The 22,664-nt window shown below is 37.3% G+C and overlaps 2 protein-coding genes across 3 annotated transcripts; one reads left to right on the top strand and one right to left on the bottom strand.

Annotated features, from left to right (window-relative positions):
- The first annotated feature begins 7,437 nt into the window (after positions 1-7,437).
- On the top strand, positions 7,438-8,707 carry LOC121799763 (cyclic dof factor 3-like). The gene is made up of 2 exons (XM_042199224.1): positions 7,438-7,762; positions 7,863-8,707. The coding sequence occupies exons 1-2, from the start codon at positions 7,628-7,630 to the stop codon at positions 8,451-8,453; spliced, it is 726 nt and encodes a 241-aa protein (XP_042055158.1). The 5' UTR covers positions 7,438-7,627; the 3' UTR covers positions 8,454-8,707.
- A 3,114-nt stretch (positions 8,708-11,821) lies between these two features.
- On the bottom strand, positions 11,822-13,416 carry LOC121798905 (transcription factor MYB105-like). Of its 2 annotated transcripts, XM_042198164.1 has the most exons (3): positions 12,777-13,415; positions 12,339-12,695; positions 11,822-12,227 (listed from the first exon to the last, which is right to left on the bottom strand). In XM_042198164.1, exons 1-3 carry the CDS (start codon positions 13,030-13,032, stop codon positions 11,983-11,985), a joined length of 858 nt encoding a protein of 285 aa, XP_042054098.1. In that variant the 5' UTR covers positions 13,033-13,415; the 3' UTR covers positions 11,822-11,982. The 2 variants fall into 2 exon arrangements, with proteins under 2 accessions (XP_042054098.1, XP_042054097.1); XM_042198163.1 differs by having other exon boundaries at positions 12,339-13,416.
- Between the last annotated feature and the right edge of the window lie 9,248 nt (positions 13,417-22,664).

Raw genomic sequence — 22,664 nt, 5'->3', positions numbered from 1 at the left:
GTTGCAGCTCGTTTCGGACGAACTGCTTGTTTAAGCTGAATTGTGGTCTTGTATCCTCTTTAGAAGCTTTGACGCACAATCGTTGGCTTGTTGCAGCTCGTTTCGGACGAACTGCTTGTTTAAGCTGAACTGTGGTCTTGTATCCTCTTTAGAAGCTTTGACGCACAATCGTTGGCTTGTTGCAGCTCGTTTCGGACGAACTGCTTGTTTAAGCTGAACTGTGGTCTTGTATCCTCTTTAGAAGCTTTGACTCACAATCGTTTAGCTTGTATATGTTCTAAGAAGGGGATCAGCCTTTGAAGAACGAGATACCTCAGTTATATTTGTAAGAGACGACACTCACATAGACAGACACAACGCACGTAGAGACAAGAACAAGTAAAAAACAAAGAAAACACATAAGACTGACTGACCGGACTGTCTCTTACAAATGGAACTTTTTGAGGTTGGAAACGTACCATGTTCGGGGTACTTGTGCTCCTGACGTGAGTCAATTTGCAAGACCCTTTGCCGAGGACTTCTGACACCCGATGTGGACCTTCCCATGTGGGTTCGAGTTCGCCCAGCTTTTCTGCTCGGCTTACTTCGTTGTTTCTCAAGATGAGATCTCCCACTTGAAATTGCAGCTTTTTCACCCTTTGGTTATAATACCGGGCTACTTGCTCCTTGTACTTGGCTGCTTTTATGCAGGCCAATTCTCTTCTTTCTTCGGCCAGATGTAGTTCGGCTCTTAGTCCGTCACCATTCATTTCTGAGGAGAAATTGAGTTCGGGGACTGGATATGCCGATCTCAACCGGAATCACAGCTTCAGTGCCGTACACCATCGAGTTCGGCTCCGGTGTGACTTCGGTCATTTCGCCGGCCTCTGATTCCGGCTGCTGTGATTGCTATGCTTGATGGTGCCGAACTGATTGCTCGGCACTTTTAAGCGCAATCTGCGAACACACTTGCTCTTTTTCGATCACCTCGGATGACCGCTATCTCTCCTTTGGTGGGGAAGGCGTTCGGCGAGGAAGCCTCTGATCGCTATGATCGGGCTTCTTTTTGTCTTCTCTAGATGAGCTGTCTAAAGACCGTTTTCGACGGTCTGCCTCATCGGCACGAGAAAACTTGTCCGCAATGTCCCACATCTCTTGAGCTGTTTGCGGACTGCATTCCACGAGCTTTCTGTAGAGAGCTCCGGGCAGGATTCCATTTTGGAATGCCGAAATGACAAGTAGATCATTGAGATTATCTACTTGTAGGCATTCCTTATGGAATCTCGTCAGGAAGTCGCTGATCTTTTCGTCGCGACCTTGACGTATAGAAAGCAGCTGAGCCGAAGTAATCCAGGCTTCCGCTTTCTGAAAGAACCTCCTGTGGAAAGCATCCATTAGATCTCGGTAGGATCTAATGCTGCCTTGGGGGAGGCTATCGAACCACCTTCTTGCGTTCCCGATAAGCAGTTCGGGAAACAGCTTGCACATGTGGACCTCGTTGAGACCCTGGTTCGCCATGTTATATTGATAGCGTCCCAAGAAATCATGAGGATCCACGAGTCCGTCATAGGTTATCGACGGAGTTCGGTAGTTCTGTGGTAGGGAAGTTCGGGTAATATCGTCCGAGAACGGAGTCCTCAATGCTCCGTACATGGCGAACCCGACATTTCTTCGGTATGGAGGAGATGGAGTTCTCCTGTGATTCCGGTACCGAGGATTCTTTCTTCTGGAAGACATGATACTACTGCGGTAGTGACTGTCTCGTATGGAGGGAGAGGGAGAATCCGCCGTTTTCGCCTCCGGCTGCTTTTGGCTTCTCTGCAGGAAGGTTAAGAATTCCTCCTGCTTTTCAGCCAAAAACAGCTTGACAGCCTCGTTCAAATCGGGCTGCTGGGAAGACTCGGTGTGACGGCTTTTGGAGCGGCTTGTTCCTCCGCCATGAGAACTGGTGGTGGATTTATCCCTAGGCTGTTTTCCAGACCTATGGGGTGGATTGGCTTCCTCCTGGTTCTCACGGGCAGGAATACGGGTCTTCTGCGATCTGGTATGCATTTTTTGGGTTGAAAAAATGGTCAAAAATTCGCTTTATCACAAATTTGGTTCTCTGTTTCCCACAGACGGCGCCAGTGATGAATCCGCGAATTTTTGATGATGATAAATGCTCGTAAAAATAAATTACGACACAGAGAATTTTACGTGGTTCGATTTACTGAGGTAAATCTACGTCCACGGGGAGAAATGGGGGCAGGTTTGTATTGCTTGATCTGCGAATTACAGCTTACAACACAGACTTGCTATATGATTATTTCTCTAGAGAGATTCTAACCCCTTTCTACCAGATCTAAGTTCTATTTATACATTGAACTAAGATCGTGGCTTACATCATCACTCTAGGTCGTGGAGGTCGTGTAGGTCATGGCCTAAGATCGTGGCCTGAGTTGACGCCACGTGGTAGTGGGTGTGTTGGAAGTTGTGGAAATCCTGCATGGGTCCACTAACTCCTTGTTCGGTCGAATACTGAGACCGAACTGCTTTGGTTGCCGATCTGAGAGTAGAGCTTGATGCCGACCTGAGAGCAGAGCTTGATTGGTTGGCTTTTACCGAGCTGTAGGCTGAGGCCGAACTCTTTGGTAATGCCGAACTCCTCCGAACTCTTTGGTAATGCCGAACTCATACTCTTCCTTGGGCTTTGGGCTGATGGGCCGTCACTGCTGTTGGGCTTGTTTAGTTCGTACCCCATCACCGCCTATCAACAACAACCAAATTTTATCTATACATTAGACAACGTTGGATCAAGAAAGGTGGATTTGGGTTTGGCCAGAGAGTTGATCAATCGTACTACCAATTTATCAAGTGTAAAAAATTTCATTAAAAATCAAACCTTTAAATTATATTTGTCATTGATCATATGATATGGTTGAGTTTCACTTCCATACTTGTATCTTTCTATCATTCGGTATTCATCATGACTAGTGATGATCAACTATTTCTATATTCCGACGCTTACACTATCTAATCTCAAGAATCTATGTTACTAGATCCACTTTGGCATCATAGGGATTAGGAGTTTAGGAATATTTAACGGATCAAAATTTGCCACGTAATACAACATTTTTTCTAAAGATGTAACACTCGTAATGAAAGAAGTGATACACTTGGGGAATCTAGTTTTCACCTTGGACCTATTTCAAGAATTTTGGCCGACAAGTTCCCAATTTGTGAATCGATGCCATCATAACATTAATTTCAAATTTAATGTTATGGAGTAATTTTTTTAAATGTTTAAATATCGATCGCAGTGGGGTCATATAATTTTAAAAAAAATTGGATCATAATTTAAATAAATTAGTATATTCATATTTATTCAATATTTACGGTGTCACATAAATGAGACATTCTTTTATGGAACATCCTTACCGCTAGCTAGGAGCAATTATTTATCCACATTCTGCATCTCAGTGAGCCGACAAATGATTTTCTATATAACAAAATCACTTTAAGCGTATGTTTTTATTTATTTATTTCACAGGCATTGACGTTACTTCAAGATTTGTGCAATTTCATTTCAAGTAACCTAAACTCTAATCAAATTTATTTGTTGGTGAATGATGACTACGATAAGATGTCTCCAAGTCCATTTAATAAGTTGGAGATTTAAGATCTGAAAAATTCGAGTCGATATGGATGTGTTATATATTTTGTATTTCTTGTAATAATAAGTTTACAAAATACAAACACACTTTTTTTGTGGGTACAAAGTTGGAGTGAGTAGATTTAGTGAAATCATTTTGCAACACATATACAGTAAAATTTTAAATATTCCCTCCGCTTTAGGAAATAATGAATTATCTCCTTTTAAATCTTACTTTGAAAAGTGCTCCATTCAACCCATAATAGGAATCACATTTGCACAGATTTTAAAAAATATAAACAATAGTGGGTTGAAAAGTAAGTAGAATATAAACTCCACTTTTTTATATTAATTTTATAATAAAAAGTTAAGTTGAGTGGAGTGGAGTGGGTTAGTAGAATGTGATAACTGCTCACCTTTTATAGTAAAAATGAAATGTAAATCTTATTATGGACAGATCAAAATGGCAAAATGTGACTCTTATTATGTGACCGATAGAGTATGACTTTCTAATTTTAGAAATATAATTACATTATTAATAATGTGAACCACCCTCCCCACTAACACTATTTATTTTTTGCTTTCTTTACATTTTTCCTACTTTATAAATTATACATTAAAATTAGTGTTTAACCAAATATTCATGCATTTTAGGGAAGGATGAAGTATTATTTTTTAGTTAATTTATAACAGTTTATATGAACTAAAGAATTTGATGCGAGCACTTTCCCACTTGGGGAGTAAAAAACAATGGAGTATAATTAATAAATATGGAAAATGATTTAGCAAACAGGATAATGGAGGAAAAGATACTCCGTGGACCCAGTCTTATCTCTTGACACGTGTCAAAAACTGGTAAAGGATTGCTTCAACTGGATTTGGATCCGACAAACCTCAGCCACGAAAAAATGATTCTCCGCTGTGTGGGCCTACTTGCTTACGTCAGTGGAACACGCGTCCAAAAGCTGTTAGCTGGTTGAGGAACTAACCTGGGCTGACAGATGGGCTTCTTTCACAAACCTTTTCAGATGGGGCCCATAACGCCAGCAAGCGTGGCTCAATTGCCACGTGCGACTCTTTGTCAAACTTTGACAGCTTGGAAATTTGCTCTGCAAAATATCCTTTTGAGCATCTCCAATAGCACTGGACGTCAAATAGCCATCAAATAGCCTTCACACTGCCACATCATCAGCACTACAATTCTCCTGCCACATCAGCTTGCCACATCAACTGGACATCAAATAGCCCTCACATAGCCTTCACACTACCTATCCACATCACTAATAACAATTATATAATTTAATTTACACTCGTATCAACATACGAAATTTAATTTACGAGACAAATACGGGAAATTCGAATAATACTATTAAAATTTAGAAAGTACATTAATTTTAAAAAAAAGTACAATAATTTAAAAAAAGTACAAAAATTAAAAAGTACAATTAAAAAAGTACAATATTTCTATATGGAAACATAAAACATTCAAGGATGTCTCTATAAAAGAGAGACAACCTAGAATGATTTTTGTCCCACGTCGAATGTGAAACATAAAACATTCAAGGATGTCTCTATAAAAGAGAGACAACCTAGAATGATTTTTGTCCCACATCGAATGTGAAACATAAAACATTCAAGGATGTCTCTATAAAAGAGAGACTACCTAGAGTGGTTTTTGTCCCACATCGAATGTGGAACATAAAACATTCAAGGATGTCTCTATAAAAGAGAGACTACCTAGAGTGGTTTTTGTCCCACATCGAATGTGGAACATAAAACATTCAAGGATGTCTCTATAAAAGAGAGACTACCTAGAGTGGTTTTTGTCCCACATCGAATGTGGAACATAAAACATTCAAGGATGTCTCTATAAAAGAGAGACTACCTAGAGTGGTTTTTGTCATGGTTTCATAATTCGCAAGCCCATTAAATATATATTGGCTATTACGAATTTCTTGTATAAATTTATTTGTAAAAATTGTTTTAAAATATTAAAAACAATTTTCATAAATAAATAGTATTTTTAAAAAACATTTTTAAATTCGAATTTTTAAAATTCGAATTAAAAAAAAAAATTTAAATCCGACGCCGGTTTGGCGCCGATCCGGGACGCACAATGGCGCCCGTGAGGATCGGCGTCGGAACCGGCGTCAGCGCGGGAATCGGCATGGCGACGCCGATTTTGACGCCGATTTCGCCGACGCCGGTTCCAATGGTTCGGTGTCAAACCGGCGTCGGCGAAAAATCGGCGTCGCGGTGGTGACGCCGGTTATTGGAGATGCTCTTATATTCTCTGTATAATTAATTCTCTACAAGAAATAGAATATATGGCTTAGACAATTTCGCTTCATATGCATAGGCTTTCTGCACTTTCAACAATCAATACCCTTTAAATCTCCCCATCTCAATTTGTTAATACCCATCATTGTTGATTTTTTTTGTTAAAGTTTGCCTTATACAGTATTTGTCAATCTTCTGTACTCATAAAGAAGTTTTCATGCGATTACATCAAAATTAAACATTTATTCTCATATATCAAAATGGGGTTTGAAATGTTATAATAGGAATATGTTAGAGATAAATGAGTCTAAACGCCTTATCCTCATTTCCATTTCCCACATCGATCCATTATTTATAATTCACAGATAATGTCATTAAAAATACGCAAATATTCTGAATTTACATCTATAATTAAGTATGAAATTTTCCTTCATATGCAATCAATTTGAAATGCCCTATGCTTGATATAGAGCTTCCAACTCTTCATACAGGCTACAGTTCTTTTGCATTCGAAATCTCATGTACATTTGGAGAATGTTTTTTTGGGCAATACAGAAACATACGCCCTTAAATTCTCATCACTGATACCAGAATCTTTCTAGCTTGTAACTCTAGTTTAATTCGGTCAACTCCTTGTAGCTTTATAAACACCAGATTGCATCAACACATTACACATCCTTGACTTACACACCACAAGCAAAGTTGACTTTTTCATCATACTTTTTCATATCAAACTTTATTTAACTAGAAATCGTCTTCACTTATTGTTTCTCCAAATATTTGCCTCAGAAAAGATACAAAAGTTATTGAACAAATATCTTTTAACTTAACACAAGCAAAATCCAACATATTGTTAGTCTAATAATCCAACAAATTTGCACATATAATCTACTTAGACTTTGAATATATGATTGCATTTTTGAAACATGAGAACAAAAAATGGAGAAAAGCACAATAGAGTTTAATGTACGGTTCATATTGTTACAAAGGATAAGATAATCCATTTATAAGATGCCTTCTTTTCAATTGAAAACGGTCATTGGATAATTTTCTCAAATTATGTAAAAGCATTTCAGTATTTTCCGCCTTCAATTCCGGATAATATAAAAAGAAATATTGACATGCATGGTTATATATTTCCAGTCTTCCACCCTAAAGAACATGTGAAAAAAACAAGTGATTTAATAAATAAAATTGATATTTTAATGTCTTTTTTCTGTCATGATAAATTTACAATAAAAAAACACGCTTAAAATTTATTTATTTATTTATTTAAAATCTCTGGAAAGTGAAAATTGGAATACTTTTTAAGTACGCAGTCAGTCAAGTGGAGTACTATTATTTGATGAGTAAAACAAGAACAAAAAAATGGTGGTAAATTGAAACCTGAGCTGTACAAGAAAAAGGCATTTTGTTGAAGAAAAAGGTTGAATTCAAAGGCGGCACTCTAAAATCCATTAATAAAGATTTTCGCAAGGCCACAAAACAAACTTGTGGCTCAGAATACATTTGCTCCGCTGACGTGGCTCCTTGGCCCAACTTTCTCTCTCCTACCATCTTCCCATATACACCGCAAATTCACCGAAATAAAGAGAAAAAGGGTAAACCAAAATAACTGAAAAGACCTCAAAATTTCCGAACAATCAAATACTCCCAGATAGAAGAGGAAAGACGTCTCTCATTAGGTAGAAACAGAGATCTTTAAATTGCAGAGATTGAAACTGCAGATCATAAAGAATGTCAGAAGTTATAAAAGATTCAGCAATCAAACTGTTTGGTAAAACCATATCGCCAGACATCCTCTTTCCCGATGCATCACTTTCTCAGCTCACACAATCTTCCTTCACATCATCAACCTCTCCTGATAGCAGGGTATATACTCTTTTTTTACTTGATTTAGCCATGAATGTGTTTGACGAATTTATGCTATTTCCGACCGATTTTAAAGTTTTGTTGATGTGGTTATCTACAGGATGAATCGGTAGTTGAGTCAAACGAAGAAAAGTCAGGCGAGGATGAAAAGAAGGAGGCGGCGGGGAAGAAGCCGGAGAAGATAATCCCGTGCCCGCGGTGCAGCAGCATGGACACGAAATTCTGCTACTTCAACAACTACAACGTGAACCAGCCACGTCACTTCTGCAAGAAGTGCCAGAGATACTGGACAAGCGGCGGCACCATGCGAAACGTCGCCGTCGGATCCGGCCGCCGCAAAACCAAGAACTCCCCCAACTACCACGGCATAGTGGTTTCCGACGCTGACGCCTTGCTTTTCACCCCTCATCACGGCGGCTTCCCCTTCAGCTTCTACCCCGCCGCATTCTACTGCAGCTCGGCCCTCGGGAAGCACTCGCGCGATGGGGTTTTGGTGCCCAGGACGCTCAGGATTCATGACCCCACCGAGGCGGCCAAGAGCTCCATATGGAAGACTCTGGGGATCAAAAAGGACGGCGCGGGCATGTTTGTTGGGAGGAGAGGCGTTGCTAATGATACTACGGCCGTGGCGCTGCTGCGGGCGAATCCGGCGGCCTTGTCGCGCTCGCTTAACTTCCATGAAAGGGCCTAAACCTAAAGTTTGGTTTTTGGTCTTGTCATATTCTAACACTAGATCATATTGTCTGATTTTGGGGATTTGATGAGTTTATATATATATATGGGGTAGAATTTGCATAATGTATTAAGGTGTTTTATATTCTGCTTGTACAAGAGTTTTTGCTAACTTGATTAATTAGATGTGGTAAATAAGAATTAACTTGTATGAAATGTAGTACTATATCTTTCTGTAACTTTGGAAAGCAAATAAATCTTGAGAGTTTTGTAGATTGAAAAGAGTCCTTTCTGTAATTATATGTAAGTAAACATCCTTTGTAACAAAAGTATTTTTGGTGAACCCAAGTTCAAATCTTGGGTTGAGTAAGGTTATGACTATCATATTCTGTGGATTTCTTCTGGTATATGAATGACATTTGTCGGAAATTGCTTACCATCCTGAGTTTTCAGCATACACCTGATTGGCGAATACAAGACTTGATGAATAGAATATGACAATCCTTTCCATCTGAATAGAAAATGAATTAAATAATCTCCTGGTGCTGAAAATATGGGACCATAAATTATTTTCTTTGCTAAATTTGGCCTATTTAAAATTCATTCCTCCAACCATATTGTAACACGAGAGAATATTTTAATTACTACCACACAAATCTGTTTAGGAAAATAACTACTGGCAGTCTGGCAGCAAGTTGGATTTGGAGAAATTATTTTTCTTTAATTTCGTAATTTGATTTTCTGTTTTGTTTGGTGTGTTTCAATGATCTAAAAGGTGAGAGACAAGGAAGATATTTAGATGTTGTTTTCAGCAATTGCAGACCACAAACTTTTTTAGCAGTAAATTAGTTGGAATGGGACCTAAGCTTCTAAACCATGCGGTACTGCGACACCTTTTATTTATTATCTATATGCTTCAGTATCTAATATATATATATTTTTCTTTATCCTTTTATTTTCTTCTTGTCTTTTTTGTACACTATTCTTGTTGACACGAATAGTGTTTGGTGAATATCGAGCACAATACATATTAATATTAATACAAAGTTATTGGAGGTTTTTATCCATTCTATTATCCATACGAGATTGAGATTACGGGTTGAATTATCACCGTTGGGGCGATTTCAAAAAAAAAATCATGGCTAAGTCATGCAATCATATACTCCCTCCGTACCAAGATAAGTGGGTCGTATTCCTTTTTGGGATGTCCCACTATAAGTGAGTCATTTTCAATTTTAGCAAAAAATCATCTCTCTTAATTTATTCTACACCTATTTTATTCTCTCTTTACTCATCTACTTTTCTCTCTCTCATACTTTACTCTCTCTATTTTAACTTATTTAATATCAATTCTTTAAACCTCGTACCGGAAAGAAGTACTTCGCTTATCTAGGGACAGATGTAGTATATGATAGGCAAACACATTATTTTGTCACATATATAAAGAACAATTAATTAATTTCATAAATACATGCCATTGAAGATATGTAAATGAAATTTGATTAAGAGATAAAGTATGATATAAGTAAATTAACATTACTTTTTTATCATAAATTTAATATTGTAATTTATGATTTTTAATTCTTACAGAGTTTATTTTATTTACATTGGAGAAGGCGACTTAAATAATTATCCGAACTATTGGCTACTGGATAATGGAATGAACACCTTGATTCGACGTCGGTATACTACTTAATATCAACCAAGATTTCACAAAAATCGTGATTTTAAAATATTTTATTTAAATTATATTTAATTTTCTTTTTGGGAAAAAGTTATTTGAGCAAGCCCATAATGCTACTCGGATGAGCCAAGCCCAATCTAGATATCAGATAAACCCGGTTAAGATTAAATAGTAGTAATTCTAGCCCATTGAAATTGAAATTATTTACGTAACTACTTCCATCTCCTAAAAATAGTTTTTCTTGTCATTTTACTCTGTCTCAAAAGTAGTTTATTTTTTATTGTGTAAAATTTTCATCTTATCCATTCAAAAAAGGGGAGATAAGAATATAATAGTAGTTGAGTTGATTTATTTTTTATATATATAAAAATTTTATTCCCTCTCTCACTTTACTCTTTTTCTTTCTTATATTTTATTTTCTCATACTTTATTCTCTCCTAATTAACATTTAAATACCAATTTCTTAATTCTCGTACCGAAAAGAAATATTTAACTAATTTGGAACAGATATGATTGCTTATTTACTGTAATTCGTTGGGAAAAAAAACAAAAGTGCTTGTCAAATAATTCGATAAATAAACAATATCAATATAAGAAAATAAACAATATCATTATAAATAAAAAATATTATTTATTGTTTGTGGCACAGACAACATACTATTTAGCATACTTATACCTATTTAGCATTCCTAACGTCCCATAAAAAATAGAGAATTTTGAGAACAACACAGATTTTAATATAAACTACTTCATTCGTTCTATGCTAATAGAGTCATTTTGCTATTTTGGTACGTTCCATAGGAGTAGAGTCGTTTCCCTCTTCTCACTTATTTTTCTCTCTCTCCTACTTTCTTCTCTCTACTTTTCTCTCTCTCATACTTTATTATCTTTTTATTTAATACATTACACACTTTTTTCTTAATCTTCACGCTAAAAAGAAATAACTCCACTACTATGAAGCGAAGAGTACTAATTTGTAAAGTAGACTTGAGGTAGAAAAAAATGATTCAAGTATTGTTAGTGAACAATGAATACTAAAAATAAAAGTACACAAATATTGGGGGACGAACTAAAAGTACTGGACTAATTTTTTTAGGATAAGGGGGTTCTATTTATATCCTTTAATAAATTTGTAATTTAAAGTGAGATCTCTAAGCCTTTTAACAGAGGGGCAAGAGATTATTGTAATGAACATATGTTTGAGCCAAATGTAATGTTGTTGGAAACAAATTAAGATGGTTAGAAAACAAGTATTGACTGTTGGATGGGTGATGATGAAGGCATGTGGGTGACGTGAAGTTTGAATCAGCAAAGATTGTGGAGATGGGGGGCAAGAGATTGTTCAAACAGTTAAGCAACATTGAATGCCAATCGAAGAAAAGGAAGAGCTGAATTTTGCAGCCCATGAGAAATGGATGTCTGTGTGGATCATTATAATAATACTGTAATTTGTTAATTCCAATCTATATATATTGTCTGTCTTTTCCCTTGTTGATGATATGTTTGCTCCCACAAAATCACTCACTCCCCTCTTTCCATTTTTGGTCATAAACACAAACCATTTAATCACATGAACGTGTGCCAAAAAGTTATGCCTTTTTGCATCTTTATATGTAATTCACACCTAACATGTTACCATACAGTTCACCACTATCTATTCTCGTATATGTAAGATGTAAACACTAAACACAGTGATCACGAAGTGACAACACATTTTCAAACAGTTCCATCCAAGGATTTCGAACTTACGAGGAAAGAGAAATTATAAAATACGAGTACATGTTTCTCATCAAAGAATTCCTACTGTTCCCAAATTCAGTACACGTTAATTAATTATTCGCTAATGATTCAAAGATTAACAACACTAATTAATTCCCTCACAAAGAGAATCCCCGCCGCCGACTCCGAGAAAATCTATAAATTGCGGCGCCATCCGGTCATCCTCATCCGGCTTGGGCTCGGCTGCATCGGCTTCGGCTTCGGCTTGGCGTGGGAAATGATAGAGTGTGTGCTGGTGCAGTGGAGTGTAGTGGTGGGGGTTATAGTTGGTTTCTTCCCATGATTTGTTGTGGTTTAAAATGCTAATTATCTCATTGCTGTAACTCTGGCCTGCACCAATAAACAAATACTAAATAAAACAAAGATTCTTCTTCTGATTTTTGTCTTTGCTAGTGCTATATTTTGGGGATTAATTAATGATGATTAATGAATAAATCAGACCTGGGTGGAAAGCAAGAGAAGGCTGCGGAGCCCAAAGGCCAGGGCGGGAGGCGGCGCAGAAAAGGGCAGAATCGGGTATGATCTGGTTTTGATCCTCCACCCGCTTGAAAACAAACTGGCCCATTTTCCGGCGGCGGTAGGCGGAAGATTGCTCCCTGTATTTGCGAGCCATAATGACATGCCAGTGATTCTTGACGGCATTGTCGGTTCTCCCCGGGAAGAGACGCGCAATCATGGCCCATTTGTTACCGTACAAGCGGTGCGCGGCAATGAGGCGGTCCTCCTCCTCCTCGGTGAAAGCCCTGCGGTTTATCCTGGGATCCAGCTGATTAAACCACCTAAGCCTACAGCTCTTACCTAATAAGTAGTAAGAGATGGAAATTTGAGTAGAAAAGAAAAAGAAGCAAGCCCTATATACAGAATGAAAGAATGTATGACCAGATCGGCCGTCGAGCTTCTCGGCGATGAGGTTCCAGTTCTGGGGGCCGTAGAGGGCGACGAGATCCTTGAGCTTGGCGTCCTCAGCGGGGCGCCAATGCCCTCTGGCACACAGCTTGGACTGCCCCATCTCCTTGCTTCCAGACCCATGCACGTCATCCTCCTCGTTCAACGACGCATTCAGATCGATCGCTTCGTTGTTTGCTTCCTCCGAGAAAGGTAAACCCCACTCGTCGGCGTACACCATCCCCACCATGAGCACAATACTACTAGTCTAGTAGTGTAATGTTCTTTTTTTTTATTTGTAGATTATGATGATGTGTGGAATGGAGAAGGCGTTGTCTGAATTGAAAACATATTTAGGAGATACTGTTACGAGGTGTGGTCTGATTAAGGAAGGAAACAAGGGGAAAAGAGAAAGAGAGAGGGGAAATGGGGAATGGTGGGTTTGGGTTGTGTTTGGGAGTGAACAATCTTGGGAACACAAGAGGAGCAGCGGAAAGTATGAGTAGTATAGAGATCTCAACACAGATCATCATCATCATCACTTCTCCATCGCCATTCGTAACCCACTGTGTTTTACTGCACACATATTTAATTTCACCACCTCCTCCTTTTTTATATTCCCTTTTTCCAAATACATTCTCTACACTGTAGATTATCTAATTTTATTACCGCTCTCCTCTCTCTACTACTCCACTAAATTCCAAATTTAAATCTTCAATTCAACTTTTTACCTTTGGGATAGTTTACTAACTGGAGTACTACTCTGTGGAATTAAATCCAATTCAATTTTAAATTTTATGTGTAAAATAATTAGTACTCTAATTGATATAAAATTAAATTTAAAGAATTTGTGCAGACACAACACACATAAGATAATGCGCAAGTGCAGTATATTTATTTTGTATATAATGTGTAGTGCATAATTTAGATAGTATGCATAGTGTGTCAAGTATATATCTTTTGTGTATGTGTGTGGAGCTATATATAGTGAAATTATCTAAATTATATTTACAATTCCGATTATCAACTTTATATCTAGAATTCAAATTATGGAATTCACATATTTAGGAATCGAAGGCTCCTAATGGAGCTGTAATCAATTTTACTTTTAGCTACTTAACTTTTGCGTCATCAGAGGCGAAAAGATGATATAATTACGTCATGGAAATCATAGATCAGTTTCTAGCTGTAGCTTTAGTCATATGAATATGTTTTTTTTAGATAACAAAAAAGGGGAAAGCCAATGATATGTAATTTACCTTATTGAAGATTCACATATTGTTAGGTAAATAATGAATAATCTCAAAGTCTCCACCAAACCCAACTAGTAGGGTTTTAGGGCTCTAGCCTGTCTCTCTGTGATCTCATGTCTAAACATTGACAAGAAAGACTCCCAACCTCATGTCTGATAATGAGTTGTTTCACACACTGACAATTTTTCAACAAGATTAACATTGTTCTATGCCTTGAAATCACAATTAGTCGTTTTATAGGCTACTATAATGCAAAGGGCATCAACAGCGATGTTCTTTGGCAAGAGCACCGTCTTTGCCGTCGGCAAGAGCATGACTGTGTTGCCTCTGTGCTGTTGTCGACGACATGGCCGTGCTCGATAGCAAGAGCACTGTCGTGCCGAAGAGCACGCCTACGCGGCGCATCCTGATTGAGCTCTTTTTTATTCCATTAATATTTTTTTAAATTCATAAAATATTGAAAATAATCCCGAAAAAAAAATCAGATTCCCTAAAATATAGCTGTTTTTCTACCATTTTTTTCAATTTTTTATTTAAAAAAAAATAAATCATAAATCATCTATAAATACCCACATTCATCATTCATTCTTTACTTCAAATTATCTCTCATTCATACTTAAAATTTTTTATTATTATGAATTTAATAATGTAATTTTTAATTTTTAGGATTTTAGTAAGGTAATTTTTAATTTTTTTAGTAATTTGTAATAAAATTTCGGGAATTTTTAATGCATTTTAATATTGTGGAAATGTTTTTAGTAATTTAAGTATTTAAATTGAATAATAGAATGGTGGGACATTGAGCATGCTCTTGTGTAATAGCATGGATACACAAGAGCATACATGTAAGTGTTGTGTTCTTGCATAAGATCAGGGAATAAAAAATGAATAAAAGTAGGTCTATACTCATATTCATGCTCTTATCTATGAGAATGTGGATGCTCTAACGATTTTTTAACAAGACTAAAATTGTTATCTGCCTTGAAATCACAATTAGTCGTTTTATAGGCTACTGTACTGCAAAGTAATAGTAGTATTAAAAAGTTCATTTTGCATTTTTCTCTTTTAACATTGATTTTCGGATTAACAAGATAAGCAGATGTTCCCCAGAAGCTTAGTCTAAACTCCGGAAAATAGTACTACACACTTTGTCATTGATTTCGTCAGAAAATTAATGTATATTTCCTTATTCCATTTTTAGATATCATACATTTAATTTCTCTCTCTTTTTTTTTATCGGTAACGGCACCCACAATGGGGCGCCCGATGGCACGCCCGATGGCGGCCGTCGTACTCTGGCGCTGACGATGGCACCATTGTGGGTGCCTGCCATCGGGCGCGGCCGAAGCACACGCCCGATAGATCGTCCGCGGCGTATAGCGCGGACGATGGCCTATCGTCCGCGCCATCGTCCGCCCCACTGTAGGATCGGTGGACGATGGTTGAGGACGATGCCACGCGTTTTTTATTTTCCTATTTAAATCTCGTTTCTCATTCACTTGTGCATACGAACATATCGCCTCTCTCATTCCGCTCATCTCTCACGATTCTACCTCTCTCGCATACGAAAATGAACCCCAGCGACGACACCAATAATTCTAGTTCCTCGGAATCAAGTAGTTCGACATCTGAAGCCATAGATGCAGCCGTTGAAGAGGCCATGACGGCATGCTTTGTGGAAATGCAGCGCGAGGCAGCGGCAGCGGCCGAGCAGGTCCATAGGCCTATTCGACGTCGGACGTATGTCCCACACGACCACGCGGCAGCTCACCAACGTCTGGTTGAAGACTATTTTGCCGATCGACCACGGTGCAGACCGATTGTTTTCCGCCGCCGGTTTAGAATGTCGCGGTACCTTTTTCTCAGCATTGTGCGGACGTTGTCGTCACGTGATGAATACTTCACGTATCGGGAAGACGGCATCGGCAAACCCGGCCTTACACCATTGCAGAAGTGCACTGCTGCAATCCGTCAGTTGGCCTACGGCACCACGGCGGATATATTCGACGAATACCTCCACGTCGGGGAAACAATAGGCCGCGAGTGCCTGAAGAACTTTTGTAGGGGGCTTGTGGAGGCCTACGGCGACACTTATTTGTGCAAGCCGACTGTCACTAATTGTCAGGGCCTGATGTAGATGCACGAGACGGTGCACGGCTTTCCTGGGATGATAGGGAGCATCGACTGTATGCACTGGCAGTGGAAGTATTGTCCGACGGCTTGGAGAGGCCAATTCACTAGTGGATACAAGGGCAGCCACCTGACGATGATCCTCGAAGCCGTCGCTGACCATCGGCTCTGGATCTGGCATGCTTACTTCGGCGTAGCCGGGTCGAACAACGACATTAACGTCCTCAACTCATCCACCCTCTTCGCCGAGCAATGTAACGGCAACGGTCCGGCCATCGAGTTCACTGCCAACAGGCGCCAATACCACATGGGGTACTACTTGGCCGATGGCATCTACCCACGATGGCCTTTTTTATGAAGACGATCATCTGCCCAATTGGTGAGAATAGAGTTTTATTTGCGCAGAAGCAGGAGTCGGCGAGGAAGGATGTCGAGCGGGCATTTGGTGTGCTCCAAACACGGTGGGCAATTGTGAAAGGGCCGGCTCGTTTCTGGTTCAAGGGAGTCATCGCCGATGTCATGTACGCGTGCATAATCATGCACAACATGATAGTCGAGAATGAAGGCGGAAGCATCATCGATTGGAACGAAGATGATAGTGCATCTAGCTCGTCCAGCACGGCGACCGAGCCCCCCCGCTAGAGGATTACCGTTGGGTTTCAATGAGGTTCTAGTTAGACAGGCCTCAATGCGCAACCAACAAGCCCATGCTCAGCTCATGAACGACATGGTTGAAGAAGTGTGGGCTCGTAACCACCGTCGCTTAGTTTGCGTATTTTTTTTAATTCGTATTGTAATGTATTAATTTTTATAAATGAAATGAAATTTTTTCATAATTTTTGCAGTTATTTAAATATTCAAAAAAAAATGCATATGACGCGCCTTAGGGCGCCCCACTGTAGATGAAGGGTAGGAGGATAAAACTGATGACGTGGCGCGCCTTAGGGCGCCCTACTGTTAATGGCCTAACTAAACTTTCTTCAATTATTTATAATTTTAGCATGCATGTTCCACCATTGACAACTCACCTCTGAAAATGAATCTTTTTCCTCCACTCAAAATACGCTCTAGATTTTACCTGTTCCACATCTCTAATCTTTATTAAAACGATAACGAACATTTATTTGAAAAAACGTGTGTGTTCCTACTATCCAATGTGAGCATCATTGATGTCATATCCACATCGATTTTTGTGGATAGTGCAAAATTTTCCTCCTTCCGTTCCATTCTAAGTAAAACCTTTCTATTTTTAGCATAAGAATTTAGGTAGTTCAATAATTTTTAGTTAATTAAATTATTAATAGTAAAGTAAGTGATGAATAAAGTAAGAATAAAAAAAGAGATAAGAGGATAAAGCAGGAGAGAGAAAGTGAACTAATTAACCCTCAATTTGTCACATTTCATCACATATATATATATATATATATATAGATGATTGTATATATATATTACTAGTAGGAGTACAATTTAGTAAATCAGTTTCACGTGAGTGTAATATTTTGTTAGATTAAAGGAGTATTTATTGACATGATACATTTTGAGTTATGCACATTTTAATATATCATCAATATTTTTGGATACATAAAATAAAAGAATAACTGGAGTACATATCTTATAGTGGAAAGAATGAACTTTTTAGTAAACAAATAAATAAATTGCGGTAAACCATGAACTGAGGAACTGTAAAATTTTGAAAATAAGAACTTAGATTCAGTTTGATCTTTTACCGGTTGTAAATCCTATAACTAAAGCCCAAACAAAAATTTCAGACGTTTCCATTTATTGGTGGCAGTAGATTTAGTATGTTTATCACTGTGAAACTATTTTTGGACTAAAACTGCGAAAATTTTGTTTTAGTTGAAACTTGAAAGTGTCACTCTTTTCACTTTTCTTCAGGAATTCTTTAAATGCCTAAAATTTTATCAATACTCACACGTGGATATATAATTATTATGTGTGCAGCGCGAATATAAAACTTAACTGATTAAATAATACTATCTCTAACTTAATTTCAGATCTTTCTATTTGAAATAAATGAAATTAACTCTGAAAAATTAATAAATGGGTAAAACCCCATAAATTCACTAGAAACTTTTTATAGTCAAAGCAATAAATGGATTTGACCCAACTCATTCACCTGTATGTCCAGAGTAATATGAATGCATCCCAAAATATTAAAAAAAAATAATTTTTTTAATATTGGTTGGCGAATTCATTCCCAGCTAGTGTATTTTATTGAAGAATGTGTGTGGGCTTGTGTGTTTTCTGAAGCTATATCCTAGAATTGCAATTTTTGCTGTTTAATTATTACTTTACAGTTACAAACTTACAATATGCAGTGCTTGTTATTTTTTCTCTCTTTTTTTGTGGCACAGTTTACAGTTCTGAGTTTTGTTGCGAGAATATAGTATAGTAGTAGTACATATCTATTTTACTGCTGGAGACATAATTAGGTTAGTACGAATTTTTATATTTGTTTTTGACGATAACATGTTTCAAATAACAGAAGACCGAGTCAAGTATAGTAATATTAGGTTGGTTCATTATTATGGAACTTAAATTTTAATCTCTCCGTTCCGCTTTAGGAGTCCCGTTTGATCAATTTTGTGCGTCCCGCTTTAGGAGTCCCGGTTGGGGTCAATTAATAAAAATTGCTTATAATTTAATTTAAAAAGTGTTAAAAGTGGGTCTCAATATCCACTACAACATTTATTTATTACACACTCAAATACTTTCTTAAAACAAGTGCCAAAAGTGGGTCTCAATATCCACTACAATATTTATTTATTACATACTCAAAACACTTTCTTAAACATGTGTCCGACTCAATCGGGACTCCTAAAGCGGGACCGAGGGGGTATAATCATGTGTGGAAAATACTTACAATCATATAATTGTGCAAATTACTTATAAAAACGTTAAGAATATGATAATTTTTTAAAGAGGGAAACTTTTAAAGCATAATAACAATTGATTAAATAATTAATAACTTGTTAATGAATTAACTAATGATATTTTTGAGTGGTTCCCATTTGGGATAGCGGCCAAAGAAATCATCTCTTTTTTAAAATATGATAAATTGCAAACTTAATTGGTAACATATTTTTCTTTTACTTAATACATTTGGATTCGGACATCACGAAATAGATATAGAATATTAACGATCATCATTTAAAGAATATCTCTTCATAAAATTACCTTGCACTCTAATCCGCCATCCAGTCCATGTCAGGCATTTGGGTGTCACGTAAAATTAATCTCTTTTGATTTATCAATACTAGTATTAAATTATTATCCACAATATATGAATTTAGTTATTATTTGTATTATATGACCCATCATTTTGCTTCATCGTCATTCCCATCTTTTATGTGAAACACATTTATTCATATTACTTTCATTAATTAAAATGTGCATGTCACATTCAACTAGACCATTCAAATGGACAGTACTAGTAATTATAATATTATCTTCATTTTTAATACACTGGAAATAATAACTAAGACTATCAGCAGTGGGGCGCCCTATGGCGCGCCACGTCAGCATTTTTATCCTCATCCTTCTCCATCGTCCGCGGCCTTCACAATGGGGCGGACGATGTTGCGGACGATGGCCATCGTCCGCAACCATCGTCCGCGACGTCCGCAATGGAGCGGACGATGGCGCGGACGATGGCCATCGTCAGCGGTTTAAGTCGCGCCCGAAGCATAGGCCGCGACTATCGTCCGCGGCCTATGCCACACACCCACAGTGGGGGCGGACGATGAATAGCGTGGACGATGCGCGCCATCGTCCGCCCATTGCGGATGGCCTAAACAATAGTACGACGGTCTAGTATATCATCTATAAAGTGAAGAGTAAAATAAAGAGAAGTAAAAATAGAAATAGAAAAATAATTGAAAAAGAAGAGCCATGCGTGTGTGTATGATTTGAGTAGGTTTCCAGACAAGGACAATCTAATATCTGGTCTGCAACTTTTCGGACCATAAAGATATACCACTACTATTATTATATCACAGATAAACTTTATAATTTCTCATCACTGCGTGTCTGTGTGTTTTGCCAGTACACGATTTTAACATTTGCGAGACTCCTATCCAATCCCCAGAGATTTTGTACATTATTTACACTTACACACACGCACACCCACACGTGTGTGTGTTCATTCATGTAGTCAATAATAGCGAGTATGCATAATCAAGATATTATTTTAATGTAACTTAGTACCTTAATTTTCGGTTTGAGCATATACTCCAAGAATTTATAAACTTGTTTTTATATACATATACATGCTTCTGGTTTCCATTCCCATTATCATCTTGTATACGTGAGTTGGTCTAGTGGTAGAATGAGAACAAGCCCACACAGAAGTCGATCACCTTGTTGGCAGAGTGCTTGCTTTTTCTCTTGTTTCTGGCTTGATGTCTACTTTAAATTGAGTGACTTGGTTGATTCTCCCGGTTGCTAGCTGCATCATTTCTACTAGTTGGTGTTTGATTTGTGTCTCTTTGGTTAATTTAATCGTTTGCTTTTTTTGTCTAGTCACTCTAGAGATGACGTGTTTTGGTTCTGTTTTTTTTTTCTCTCTCTCCCTTGTTGTAGTTGGGCTTTTGCTGCCTTCTTGTATTCTACCTCACCACTCCAGAATGGTTTGAGATTTTTGGATTACAAAAAAAATGTCAATTCATTTACTGGTTAGTTCGGCTTTTACTGTCTTCTCGAATTCAAATTATTCATGACGTGACCTTTAAATTTCAATTCATTTCTTTTTCATAAAAAAGCTCTCTCTCTAAAATCCAAATTATAAATCCACACATGTATATAGGTAGGAATTGGATCATCTAGTTTACAAGTTCTAGGTTAGTTTACTCTATCATTTGGTCTATACTACATCCATCCCGTTATATTCTCTATTCATTTTTCTACAATTTTAATCTCTTTCACATAAGTCATTTTATACCTAAAAAATGCTTCACTTATAATGAGATTAAGAATTACTACATAGTAGTACTAAAAGTTTGGATATAAGAGCATCCACAGTGGTGTCCTTGCCGACGGACGTGCTCTTGCCGTCGGCAAGGACAAGCCTTGTCCGCCGCTGTGCTCTTGCTGACGGCAGGGCGCTGCTCTATGCATAGAGCATGTCCGTGCCAACGGCAAGAGCACAAGGCGTCGACGTGGGATGCTCTGATTGGCCTGTTGGTTTATTATTTTATTATTATTATTTTTTAAAAAAATCGAAAAAATCTGAAAATTTCAGATTTAATAAAAAAAATATTTTCCCACTTCCTAATAAAATATATCCATTTTTTCCACACTTTTAATTTATTTTTTCATTATTTTTACCCCAAAATTCATACTTTCATATATAAATACTCTCATTTCAAACACAAAAAATGACAATATACCAAACAACTCTATCAATCTCAATTTTGAGGATTTTATTGTGTAATTTTTAATTTTGAGGATTTTAATTATGTAATTTTTTATTTTGAGGATTTTAATTATGTAATTTTTTAATTTTTTTATAATTTGTAATATTATTTCGGGTAATTTTAATGCATTTTAATATTACAGAAATGTTTTTATTTAAATTGAATAATAGAATGGTGGGACCCTTGAGCTTGTCCTTGCGGAAGAGCACGCATGTGAGTGTTGTGCTCTTGCCTAAGAGCAGAGAGTAAAAGTGGGTCCGGGCCCACATCCATGCTCGTTGGCAAGAGCACGAATGTGGATGCTCTAATCAAAACCAGTCCTAATGTCCTATATGATTTTTATTTGATCAATCAATCCTTATATTCTTGATTTAAAAAAATGTAGGTTGTTTATACTATCTCCCCAAACTTAAATCCTGGGTAGGCCATGGTGCTGGTCATTTCAAACCATAAATTTCAGATCACGATATGAGTGGTAATAATTAATTTGTGTAAATATTTTCGTAAAAATAATAATCGGCCAGTGCTTTATATCTGCGGAACTATGAATCCAGTCCCACACGTGTGCCTCCACACTGAATCGCACGTGGGAAAGCTTCCCCACTTTGATACTTTTATTGACTGCACCACGAATAATTGATGGCATATAGGTTGCCTTTTTACGCTTGAACTGTTTTCTATATGTATCCCACTCATCTAGCTTAATTTCTTTCGAAAATATTTCTACTTTTGATTTGATGACAGCTGGAATTAAGTTCCAATTTGCCATCCTCTAAAATTTACCGAATAATTGGAAGAAAGAAAATCTATGAATTTTCGGATATTTACTTCATTTTCATGAAAAGGGGAAACCATATTAGTATCGTAAATAAATGGAGTAAGTACTATCAGTATAAAATATATATGGACATGAAACTTTAAATTAATTTAATAAGGTTATAATAAATGACAACGGATTAGAGCCTTAACATCCATTGAGTATAAGTTGTTTGAGCTTATATATGTGCTTGCTCTTCCATAGAAGTATTTACTATAAAGCTACCATTACGAAATTGAGTATGGCA

The sequence above is a fragment of the Salvia splendens genome, chromosome 4 (genome assembly GCF_004379255.2).
Source record: "Salvia splendens isolate huo1 chromosome 4, SspV2, whole genome shotgun sequence".
NCBI classification, from domain to species: Eukaryota; Viridiplantae; Streptophyta; class Magnoliopsida; order Lamiales; family Lamiaceae; genus Salvia; species Salvia splendens.
This window is presented reverse-complemented; position numbering and strand designations above follow the sequence as displayed.